We start from the raw sequence: 13,389 nt of genomic DNA on the forward strand, positions 1-13,389 counted from the left end.
AACACCCCCAGAAATAGGTTACATAATGCTTTGTTAACCTTGAATTTTCTTAACGCTAATGAGAAGGGGACAATGGCTACAGAAAGACATTGGATAATGGAAAAGTCTACTGAACTAAATCAACCAGTTTATTTCAAGGATGTGCTGACCTCACAATGGAAGCCAGGAGATGTGCTGCATTGGGGAAGGGGTTTTGCTCTTATCTCCACAGGTGAGGAACAATTGTGGATACCGTCAACATTAATAAAGTTTCGGTATGAAGAAGAAAAGCCATTTGGAAAAGATAAATAACAATTCATTCACAAGGATGTCGAGCATACTGATGGGAAGGAATACAGATAGGTTGGGGGCAGGGTTCTTTTCTTATCTCCACAGGAAAATACTGATCTTCAAAGAATGTAAGGGACCCTAAATATTTAATTACTGATGGATGAAAAATAGTTATGACCCACCGACCCACTAAGGATCAACAGTAACATCCTATACATTCTGTAAGTATTGATTATATATATATATATGTGTGTGTGTGTGTGTGTGTGTGTGTGTATGTGGTTTTTTTTGAACACTTCTTTACAAATATGTAGAGCTGGTTTTTGAGTTGGAGTATGGCTCAGTGCCTCTTCATTTCCAAGCCTGTTGATAAAAGATATCTCAGAGTTTCTGTCTCAGATCAGGAGCCATGAAATGAGACAGAATAAGGATAATTATATACTTGATAAACTTTCTTTACTTTTCCTCATATCTGTGTCTTTCTTTATATGTCAGTGTATGTCCTTGTTGTTAATGTTTAAATTTCCCATAACAAGCAACTAATTTTCCTACAGTAATTTTTGAAGTTTCCAGGATGAAGATGGGGCCCCACAACATCAACTCAACCTGGTTTTATGACATCATAAATATTTTTTTTTCTTTTTACGCGCTAGTATGAGACCTGTTTTTGGTACCAACTTCACAAGACAATTTTGAATGGTGCACATTTTTGACAACACTCTGGCCAGACCTTCTCAAAGCACTCAGGGACTAGTTATAATTTTCTTAGATCAAAGGTTAATTTGGGAATTTTACCATCATTTGCTTTCACAGGAGCCCCTAAGGAGAATATTGCCCCCATGTCAGCTTGAAGCAATCTTAGAGGATGATGTCCCCTCCCCCAACAGAGTTTTCCCTCAGGGTTAGGGACATCTTTTAGTGGTTGGTTTGGGGTTGAGGGGATGGGGAGATGTTTTATGGAGTTAGGGGTACGTTCAAAAAAAAAGGGAAGATTAACTGGTTTGATGGGATGATTGGTATTTGTGAGTTACTGTTTTTAGAAAATTGTATTGGTACTGTTTCCTGTATATTGACATATTGAATATTGAATGTGAGTGTTCCTACCTCTATTTTTGTATAAGAGTATGCTTATATTGTATGGATACATCTACCATATCACAATGTACATTTCTACCTCTGATACTATTTATGTAATAACATTGTTTACATTTGATATGTAATGACATTGTTTACAGATGAAGATCATTGTCTTCATATATTGCACAGTTGTTTATTCTTTTAGTCTTCAAGTTAGATAGGTATTGAGAATTATATTTTTGTCATGTTTATTTTTAGGTTAATAAGGAATTCTAGATACATAGAGATTATATTTGTATAGATAGTATAATCTTCAGTCTCTTTAAACAGCTGTAGAAAATGGCCTTTAATCTAACTTAGAATTCTGTGCTGAGACACAATTACTCCTGGCAATGCCACTCTACTCCCGAGAGAACGTTGAGCACCAAAGACACTCCACTGGGAGCTTGTCTTCTTGGCAGAATTGGCCTTTGGGTTAAGAAAGCCCATACCTCATCTACTGACAAAGATATGAAACAGGACTGTCTTATCTTGCCAAGACAGGGTAGGATAATTCTAAGAAAATTCCTTGCATATGTTAATGGTATGTCAGTTATGCTAGGCCTTAGCCAAAGTTGATTGACTCAACATTGCGAACGAGAATTTGGGTGATTGCCCAGGTAGTCTGTTGTCTCTGTCATTTATGGCACATCTTGGATATCTCTCATTTGTTAAGTAATATTTATTCCCTTCTCAGATCTTTGATGGAGTTGAAGATTATATAATTGTAATTACTCTCTAGATTATTTAGACTCCTTGAGATAGAATGTCTGGTAAAACTTTTGTTCTCAATATTGTTTGTTATATCTATTATTTGTTATTATTGTTTATAGTTGTATTTGGTTTAGTTCTGTCTTATTTAGACAAAAAGGGGGAGATGTAGGGATAAGCCCGCCCATTGCGGGCAGGCTCGCCTCGGGCTAATGTTTACTGATAAATTGGGTGCGCAGAAGCCACGCTTCCCTTCCTGCTTCTTGTAGTTTGCTGGAACCTTGGTTTCATGAGTCTTGTTTTCATTAAAGTTGTGCAAAAACCTACACAATTGTCTACTTTAATCTAAGCCGCCGTTTCAGGTCTATATGGCCCCCCTCCTCCTGGCATGTTTTATCTCATTATAGGGCAAGCTTCATGCTCTCTAAAGGGGCTTTTTGTTATCCCCTCTGTAATTGATGCTGATTATAAAGGAGAAATTAAATTATTTGACACTGCTACCGAGGGCCCCTTAACTCTTAGAGCTGGACATCACATAGCACAAGCCCTACCATTGCCTATGATAGGACAATTCCCCTGCCAAGGAAACAAGCATGGTGCCTCGAGCCCCGGATCTTCTGATATATATTGAAGCAACCAGTTTTATGGGTTCATGCACCTGCTACCTCATCCAAATTCTTGCCCCCCTATCCCTTCTTGGTAAACCAAATCCTGTTTTCAGGTATTAAGACTGCAGTTCGCTATTTTGGCCGTGACCCTGATGTTATCATCACCCCATATTTGGGACAACAAATTGCCTGCCTACAGCAGAGGCATGATGAATGGGCTGTGTTACTTGCTGGATTCCACAGAAAGCTTGACACTCACATGCCAGGGAACAAGCTTATCCAATTTCTTAATATCACATCTTTTACATTTTTAAAGAACACATGCCTGCAGCCCATCCCAAATGCCTTGCTTGTTTTTATAGATGGTTTGAAAAATGGAAAAGCCTCATATGTTATTAATGATAAGGCCTACTCTATTGATACCCCATATAGATCTGCCCAGATGGTAGAATTGTATGCAGCATTCACCATATTCCAATTGATCTGCCACCAGGAATTTAATTTGTTCTCTGATAGCCAATATGTTGTTAGGGCCTTTCAGGTCCTCGAAATGGTGCCTACCATTCAGTCTTCAACACCTACATTTCAATTGTTTTCCAAAATCCAAAGGTTAATTAGAGATCACTCATATTTATTTTTTGTGGGCCATATTCAAGCACATTCGGGTTTGCCTGGACCTTTAACACAGGGGAATGAATTGGCAGACAAGAGCACTCGTTTAGTAGCCTCAGTCTCTGTACAGGATCCTGTGAAGGAGGCCCAGGCTGCCCACTTGCTTCATCATCTTAATGTCTCAACCTTGCATCTTAGATTTTGTGTAACTAGAGAACAAGCCAGACAAATTGTTAAAAACTGCAAGAATTGTGTGACCCTTTTGCCTGAACCTCAGTGGGGAGTCAATTCTCGGGGCCTGATCCCAGGGGAACTATGGCAAATGGATGTTACTCATATCCCTTCCTTTGGTAAACTTAAATATGTTCATGTTACTATTGATACTTATAGTGGCTTCCTGTTTGCATCCGTTCAGACAGGGGAAGCCACTAAACAGGTTATTGCCCATTTGTTTCTTACATTTTCTGCAATGGGACAAACCAAAATACTTAAAACTGACAACAGACCTGGATATACTAGCCAGAAATTTAAACAATTCTGTTCCCAGTTAAATATAAAACATTGTACTGGTATTCCCTACAATCCACAAGGCCAGGGCATTGTTGAACGTGCCAATCAGACACTCAAGCATACCATCTTTAAATTAATGGCACAAGAGACACTTTACCCCATAAAAGGTAATGCTAAGATAATCTTGGCCATGCTCTCTTTGTGCTCAATTTCCTAACATTGGATAATCGGGGGAGGTCTGCTGCGGACAGACTGTGGCACCCCTCTACCCAATCTACCTATGCACAAGCCCTTTAGAAGGACCCCTTGTTGGGTGCTTGGGATGGCCCTGACCCTATGCTTATTTGGGGAAAAGCCATACATGTATTTATGATACCAAGGCTCAAGATGCCAGATGGCTCCCTGAACGTATGATAAAATTGTATAACCCAACCAGGGAAAATAAGCCCTGAGAAAATTTCCCTTGTGTTTTCTTTCAGATGCTGACAAATATCTTGACACCACCTTGGCTATGGGTCCTCCTAATTTGGACCCGTCATCTTGGAGGAGCAGCACCCCCGTATCAATTTTTCAATTTTACCTGGCAAGTCATAAATGAAGCAGGTGACATCACTAATTCCTCCTCCACTATAGCTGCAACTCCTGATTGGGGCCCTTTAGAAGTAGATTTCTGCAACTTGGCTTTGGGGGGACATTCAGATTGGAGAGTACACGATAAGTTTCTCCCTTTAACACAGTCTCCAGAAATTCCATTCTATTTCATGAAGGAGCCTGGCTGTACCACGAGATTTAGCAGGTGCGTCCTCGCTCTCACACCAATATATGTTTGCCCCGGAGCCTCCCACAGAGATCACTCCTTGGCCTTCAAATGTGGATTTAGTCCTGACTATTTCTGTGTCTCATGGGGCTGTGAAACTACTGGGGATACATATTGGAATCCCTCTTCTTCCTGGGATTATATTCAAGTTAAGAGAAAAGGCCCAAAGCAAAGCATAGCTACTCGATGTGCACCTCACAGATGGTGTAACCCCTTAGTAATCACCTTTACAGAAGCAGGAAAAAGGTTTGATTGGGTTAGTTCTAGAGAACTAGAATGGGGGCTCTGTCTCTATAGGAGCGGAAGAGACTTTGGGGTGACTTTTAAAATAAAGTTACTAAAAACAGTTCCCCAATTCGCTGTTACCACGGTAGACCCCAATAAGGCATTGCATTTTCTGACCAGAGAGCAACTTAGTCGTCCTTCAACTCACAAACAAACTCTGACCAACAGTTTCTCTGTATCGGCCCCTCCCTTTCAATCCACCCTGCCCCAAAGACCTCCCTCTGCTGATCTTATTCTATCTATGTTCAATGCTTCTATAGTTGCTTTATATGCTATTAATGTAAAACATTCCTATATGAGGAATGCTGGGTTTGCTTTTCACCAAAGCCCCCCTTTTATGAAGGCGTGGCTGCCTTTGGCTCCCCCAACTTACCTAATGATACAAGGCATTTAAGGTGGCATCCTGTTGATGGTGAAGGTCTTACAATAAGCCAGGTCTCTGGCATAGGATTATGCCTTGGGGGACCAGCCTTGCGCTTCCCTCAACCATTGCGGTATACCTGCAATCAGACACTTATTTTCAATATTTCTTTTTCTTATATCTCTGCACCTGAAGGATTCTATTTTGCCTAATCCTTGGGCCTCACCACTTATATAGTTATATATAGATCAAAAATAACTTTTTGATCAATGAAGATTATTATGTGCTACTGCGGTTGGTACCTCGTCTGACGATACGTGAGTCAGAGAATCTCCTCCACTTTTGGGAACAGGGCACTATTATGCTTCGATACAAGAGAGAACCTATTTCAACCATTACCTTGGCCATTATTTTGGGATTAGGAGCCACAGGTGCAGGAATAGGGATTGCCTCTCTTGTCACCTCCCAACAACAATATGCTCAACTTAGTCTTAGACAGAGACATCCACGAATTACAAAAGGGTCTGGAAAACCTAAAAGATTAATTAGTCTCTCTGTCAGAGGTGGTTCTGCAGAATAGACAAGGCCTTGACCTGTCTTTTTTTTTTTTTTTAATAAGGGGAATTTGTGTTGCCCTTAAAGAAGAATGTTGCTTTTATTCAGATAAAAAAGGCTTAGTACAGGATAGCATACAGAAGGTAAAAAATAGTTTAGAAGAAAGAAAAAGAAACAGAGAAAAGCAGGAGTCTTGGTACCAAAACTGGTTCTTCACTTCCCCCTGGCTGTCCACACTTTTGCCTAGTTTATTGGGCCCTCTTATGGGACTATTACTGCTACTATCCTTTGGCCCTTGGGCCTTTAAAAAACTAACCAGCTTTATTAAGACCCAGATTGATGAAATAACAAAGGATTCCATAGCTGTTCATTACCATCACCTGAACACTCGAGGCTCCATGGAGGACCTCAGAGCTCCAGAGACAGAGCAACCTGCAGCCGCTCTCCAATTTTCCAAACCTTGCTACTCATGCCAAACCCTTTAGGTCCTGGAATCCCTGGGGAAAAAAAATGTTTGGCAGGCAGCACTCATAATCTTATTGTGGAGTAGGCATTTATGAAGGAGATATACCATAGGCCAGATTAAAAGGTGAATACTGGGTTTGGAAGGTGCCCCTTTTTCTTGTCTGGAAGATGGAGTTATTGGTGTCCAAATTATATCATTATATCTTTTGTTTGAGGAGCTCCTCACAGTTTTTTCATTAATGATAGACACAGGGGCCCAATGACGGGAGTTAGTGTGGATCCTCTCCTGAACAGCACACCATACAGAGGTTGTAGAAACTGGCTCAACAGGGCATGGTGCCAGGTACAAGGAGTGCCCTCCACATGGCATAAGACAGGGTGCCCTGTGATCTGCTTACTTTAATCCTGCTAGATACCTTTTATTTGAGGAGCTCCAAGGACTGGTGACTTGTGGCAGGACATCCCCCAACCTAAGACAGGGTCCTGGGATCCCCAGGACAGGTAAGGGGGAAAGAAAAAGGACCTGGTCTCCACTCGACCTAAGAATCATCAGGCACCCCTCAGTTCCCAGGAGAGGTAAATTGCTTCACCATTCGAGAGGAGGGTCTCTCATTGTCCCAGTCCCTTCTCCTTTAGATCTGACACCATGGTTGACTCTGATTTGGTGCCCTCCACTTAATAGCTGCCTGCCTTTATAAAAGGAAGGGGGATCTGTCAGGAGCCGTTTCCCTCCTAAAAATCATTACAGGAACCATTGCCCTGGGGAGTCTGCAGAGAACCTCACACCCATAATTATATTAAGAATTGTCCTATTGACAGAACCTACCCCACCCAATTAAGCCGTTAATGGAGAACTGTTAGCAGAACCCACCCCACATTCCAAACTATCTAGAGAACTAGGTGTGTCAACTCGTGACTGACCACCTGGCCTATGTGACCTGACCGAACGTAACCTCCTGGCCTACGTGACGAACCTGAACCACGTGACCTGGACCATGCAGCGAGATCCCGTGCCCCTGCCCCCCAAGCCCCTCATTCAGGGGCTATATAAGCAGCAACCCTGATCCAAATAAACTGAGGCTTCGACAAATCTTTGCCTAGCCTCCTCCTTCTTTCCTAGCCCATTCTCTTCCAGATAGCACCCCTCCGTGACCCTGGAATTACTGAAATGCCAGGCAGGTTACACCCCTAGACTGAGTAACCTGCCAAGGCAATCAACACCAGGGGAGGAGGGGAAGCACTATGGCACAGAGGCTGAGAGGATTCAGAATTGTCAAAAATGGCTTCAGGATTGTCTTAAAGTCTTACATTGGGAAGTTTGTGTTTGGACACTATGATGTCTCACTCTCACTATGCACTCTTTACTGCGCCTAGACTCACATCCAGACCCACAGGGGTCCTGGCTTAGGTCTACTCCCTTGAAGGTGTCAGATTCACATCTGGACTCTCAGTGGTCTCTGGCTCTGGATTCCTCACTCAGTGCCCCCTCCCCTGTACCTATTCTGATGGAGTTTCCTCTCTCAGGTCTGCTCTGGTACAGGTTGATGACTCAGTCCTGATCCACCAATGTCCCTGGGCTGGATCTGCTCCCCATCCCATGGAGCTTGCTTTCTCAGGCCCACTCTGGCCAAGGTAGCTGGTTCAGTTCCAATCCTATGGAATTTATTGCCTCAGACCCACTCCAGCCCAAGTTGGAATTCATTGCCTAAGGCCTACTTTGGCCTAGGTTACTGGCTTTGATGTGTTTCTGTAAATTTTGGTCTGGGTCTGCCCAGACCTGTAGAGCACGTAGCTCAGGCTCACTCCCTCAGAGGTCCTACACTCACATTCAGACCTGCAGAGGTTTCTGGTTCCTGCCTACTCCCCCAGAGTTCCCAGATTCACAACCATATCCCCAGAGGTCCTGTCTCAGACCTACTTCCTCAGAGGTCCTAGATTCACATCTACACCTATTTTGAATTTTAAAATTATTACATTCAGGTTTCTTTATAGATTCATTAGTATTGAGGAGAGGGTTTTGACAAAGGCATCCCATTTAGGAAAGAGCATATCAAAGACTTTCCCTCTCAGAAGATCAGTAGATCAATTGAGAGATTTGTGATCCTATTTGTAAATAAAGAAAGAATAATGAAGTCAAACTTTTGGACAGCTAGCTGAATTCTACTGATAACTTATGATCCATTCTTGTCCCTGAAGTATGATCTCACTATAAAATAGCACCAGTTTTCCAAATCAATTTCTTGTGGGACTTTCTTTAGTATATATTGTGTAACATCACATATGAAATAAAACCACATTTTATGGACAGAATTTGGTCTCTCCAACCTTTGTGAATTTAGCTAATTGAGTTTTATTTCCTGCTTTCCCTGAACAGAGTTTCCTTCTTTTATTCAAATTGATATGTCTCTTGTACATTGCTAAAGGCCAATCCTACATTCCTTTCAGGGTTGGAAGCTATGACAGTTTGAACTAGAATGTACAACAATTGGCAAATATGTTTAATTACCTGGTCCTAAGATGAGGAACCTTAAACAGAAAAAAGGGAAATGATGGATGTGGATCTTTTATCTTATCTGTTGTTTTCATTGGTTAACTAATAAAGAAACTGCCTTGGCCCTGATAGGACACAAAATTAGGTAGGCGGAGTAGACAGAACAGAATGCTGGGAGAAAGAAGTTGAGTAATATGTAAGAGCTAGCCAATAAGAGGCTACAGATAACGGACCAAGCAGTGTTTAAAAGAATACAGTTTCCATGTAATTATTTCGGGCCATAAGCCATGCAGGCGGCCGGGTGCCGGGGACGCAGCCCCACCACTCCCACTACAAAGTAGCACCCAGACGTGATGAGCTAAATCCACTTAAAAACCTGAGAAGGCTTAAAAATAAGGGAGAGAGAGTTTAACACAGAATTTTGCTGTTTGTCGGTGGTGTGCTGTAGAGAGATTTCCTGATTCGGCAACAGCAGCAAAAAAAAAAAAACGCTGTGTCATTTTAAAGCACGGCTTCCTGGGGCTGTGCCGCCAGTGCAAACTCTGGCTTTAAAGCATTTCAAGGGCTTTTATGGGACTGGATGTTTCTGTTCCCACTTGGGAAGGAGAGTGCTCAGAGACCATGCCGATGGCTCAGCGCTCTTCGCCCGCACCTGGGCAGAAGGCAGAATCAGGCTTAGGCAGGCTTGACCATGGTGGATTCCTGCCGCCATACAGAGACACGTTTTCAGACTGCGCAGTGCTCTGCGTGTCATATTTGGATGTAACTTGGATGAAAAGAGTTTCTGTGCCACACGCTCAGTCTCAGAGTTAAAGTGCTGAGTGCAGCTCCTACCTGGCAGCCCCAGAGTTAGTAGAAAATGGTACGTCCTCCATTTTGATATTGGAGAGAGGTGGAGCCACCATTCAGAGCAGCCCTCTGCTCTGCAGCTCAGAGACACAACTGATTCAGTAACAAGAGGCTCCACCATGTTGGACTGGGCGGGGCAAGCAGGCAGTACCTGTTTTTGACCTAGGAATGTCACAGCTTAGATTCTTAAGTACTTAGTGATTTAAAGGCACAAAACAAAGTGCTCCTGGATAGTAAAAAAAAAAAAAAAATTGCAGATTCACAATAGAACAGATTTCAGACATAAAAGACCTTTATGGATTACAGTGTTGGATGAATGTATGTAGGCTTGGGAGAGAGAAGAAAATGAATATAGAAAATAAAGTTAATGTTAAAAAAGGTAAAATCTCTAAAGAGACAGAATAAAGTAAAGTGATAGAGTAAAAATAAGCCACGTAAAAATGGAAAATTCACAGAGAGTCTGAATTCTTTGTATTATTGTGTTTTCTTTAAAATTTTTGACTGTGAAGGAGCTAAGTACAGAAAGACATTTCATTATATGGGCTGCTAAGCTGAACCTGCACATGTGTTCTAAAGGTATCTTGACTTCAGAATTTGGATCTAAGGTTATGATGCTTTGGAAAAGTCCTTCTGTTATTTTCACAGAGGATGAGACTCTATGGATTTCTTCTATTCCAATATGGTATAATAGACCTTGCCCTCCTGAAAGGAGGCACCCTCAAAAATTACTTTGCTCAACTGCCAACTGAGATGAACCTAGCTGACAGGTTATCCCATAAAAGACCTGAATAACAGCACCCCCATTCAGCAGGAAGCAGTTTGGAGAGAAAAAAACTGCGCCCATGTTCCCATATATTGTTTATAAATGTTCTTTTACATTTAAAGGGGGATATGATATAGATATAAATTATTTGCATTGGTATGGATGTTAAAGTCAATTTTGTTGTATGTATTTCTGATATTGATTAAGGTATTGTGATTGTGTAGTTTATTTAAAATGTAATGTGTAATAGGAAATATAGGTTGCTAATGGATAATCATCGATAATAGTAAAGCTTGTAGTCATGTTAGTTAGATTTTCTAGATATATAAAGATATATTTCAGTTAGATAGACATTCTTCATATCTCTCAAAGACTGCAGAATATGGCATTTAAAATATTTTAATAACTTAGGGTTTTTCATGGCAATGAGACATGTCTGCTCCTGGCAGCCCCAGCTACTTCAAGAGGAAGATGGGCATTGAAGAGGCTACTTATGGAGTTTGATAGCCATTTGGACAAGAAACTGTTCTTGCCTGGACTATTGCATAAACTAGACACAGAGAAGCCGCAAAGAGAGGACTGCTGAACTTGCCTAAAGGTGAGATGGTCTTTCAGGGTTCCTGATTCATGAGAGTCTGCAAGACATTCTGCAGGACACAGCAGAAAGTGATTGAACTGTCTTTGAAATTTCCTGCTTCATGGAAATGTCTGCTGGATACTATGGGCCTGTAGGCTGAAGATGGATGCCCCAGCAGTACAGAGGAACTTTGGGTGACTGTACAGGCAGCGAGATGTCTCTGTCATTTCTAGAGTTTTGGACTTAGGTATTATTATATCCTTCTGAGTCTTTGATGGAGTTGAAGAATGAATAGTTATAGTTTTCCTTAGTTATGATAAGAGATAAAATAGATATAAATATTGTAACTGTAATTCTTACTTGATAAATGATTTGTTATATGTAATTTTACTATGTTAAAGTTAAAGCCTTTCTTTTTTGTTTAAACAGAAAAAAGGGAAATGATGGAGGTAGGTCTTGTATCTTATCTGTTTTTTTCATTGGTTAAATAATAAAGAAACTGCCTTGGCCCTGATAGGACACAAAATTAGGTAGGCGGGGTAGACAGAACAGAATGCTGGGAGAAAGAAGCTGAGTCAGGGAGTCGCCATGATTCTCCCACTCCAGACAGACTCAGGTTAAGATCTTCCCTGGTAAGCCACCTCATGGGCTACACAAATTATTAGAAATAGGTTAGATTAATATGTAAGAGCTAGCCAATAAGAGGCTACAGATAACGGACCAGGCAGTGTTTAAAAGAATACAGTTTCCGTGTAATTATTTCGGGGCATAAGCCATGCAGGCGGCTGGGTGCCAGGGACGCAGACCCACTGCTCCCACTACAAGGTACTGTCTTTGGGGGTATCAGTAAGTGTGACTCTTTTGAGTAGATGTCACTTCTCATATAGGTTAGCCTGTTATTGGGTGCACATATTAAATACTTTCCTGGTGGTGTAATTTTATCTTTGGGTCCTGTAGAAGAAAATAATCCATGCTTAACATGTGTGTTTGCACATGGACATGGACTTTACTGAAGGTTTCAGTTTGTAAAAATTTCATGATGAACAGAGAGGAAAGTCATAGAGTAGGAAATTTAATTTGGCCAAAAGAGATGAAGTAAGATCTGGACCTGAGGCTTGTAGTCCTCAGGGAGAGAAACCCAGGTTTGAGCATTGGTAGGAATTATGGTCCAGAGTCTGAAACCCACCTTCCTCTTGATTTTCCATTAAATGTAAGTTCTACTCTAATCATGAAATCTGAACAAGGGCCTGTTTGAATCTAACAAAAAACATACTAGAATACCCATTAAATTTATCATGTGATTTCAGGGATGAAGCTGAAGCTGGAGATATTTTTACCATCATAGCTCTTATTTTACATTCTGTTCTTGAGAGAATCTCCCCTATATTTGTAAATAACTGCAGAAACTTATGAAATGTTTAAGAACATTATTAGCCTACAGAACAAATATTTCGAGACTTTCTGGGAACTAGAAGATTAAAGCCAGCGTAGATTCCTGAGAAGAGAGTTCAATTATGCTTGTATAATCCGTTGGAATGGATGTGTTCTCTGTGTGCTGTTTGCCCCCTTGTGGTCATGAGCAGCTTCACAGTCAAGTTTATGTCTGAGTTCACACTGAAGTTCCCTCATTGTGTGTCTAGCACAATAATAAGTGGCAGTGTCCTCAGATCGCACACTGTTCATTTGCAGGTAGAGAGTGTTCTTGGCATTGTCTCTGGTGATGGTGAATTGATCCTTCATGGATGGTGCATAGTTTGTCGTACTGCCATCAGGTTTAATTTCTCCAACCCACTGCAAGGCCTTTTCAGGAGTCTGTCTGAACCAGCTCATCCAGTAGTCACTAAAAATGAAACCAGAGGCTGCACAGGAGAGTCTCAGTGATCCACCAGGCTGCACCAGACCACCTCCAGTCTCCACAAGCTTCACCTCACACTGGACACCTGAAAACACAAAAAAATCCTGATCAAGAATCCATCACACATGTTTACTGTCCCTCATATTCATCTCAATTCACACATTTATTCATTATCTATTATTTTCCAAAAATTACCCTTTAGTAGAACAACAAGGAATATCCATCTCAGACCCAAATCCATTTTGAGTCTTTCCTCCCTGATTGAAGTCTTGGGAACCACAGCTGAGCTCTTTTTCCTGAGTTGCAAGGCCAGTGCTTGGCTGCTTTTCATGAGCTGGAAGAGGCTTATTTGCATATCTTCATGCTATATAGGAAGTTCTCTAGTGGGAACTTAGAGACTGCAGATCCTGTGCTATGCGTAAATATGGTGGAAGAGTCAGTTTATAATATTCATGTTAGAGAAATTTTAGGGTTTGAAAAACTGGCATTAAGTTACATCATTTGTCCAGGTGTCAACTTCCTTATTACTACTTGCAATCAGAAG

General features: G+C 41.3%; 1 gene segment (V, D, J or C); it reads right to left on the bottom strand.

Annotated features, from left to right (window-relative positions):
• Window positions 1-12,502: 12,502 nt before the first annotated feature.
• On the bottom strand, window positions 12,503-13,127 carry LOC126495063 (immunoglobulin heavy variable 3-74-like). The segment is given in 2 exon segments: window positions 12,503-12,930; window positions 13,041-13,127. Coding segments are annotated over 2 exon segments (474 nt in total).
• Window positions 13,128-13,389: the final 262 nt, after the last annotated feature.

Source organism: Alexandromys fortis, unplaced genomic scaffold, assembly GCF_014885135.2.
Source record: "Alexandromys fortis isolate MF-2015 unplaced genomic scaffold, M_Fortis_MF-2015_v1.1 scaffold_424, whole genome shotgun sequence".
In the NCBI taxonomy this organism is placed as follows: Eukaryota; Metazoa; Chordata; class Mammalia; order Rodentia; family Cricetidae; genus Alexandromys; species Alexandromys fortis.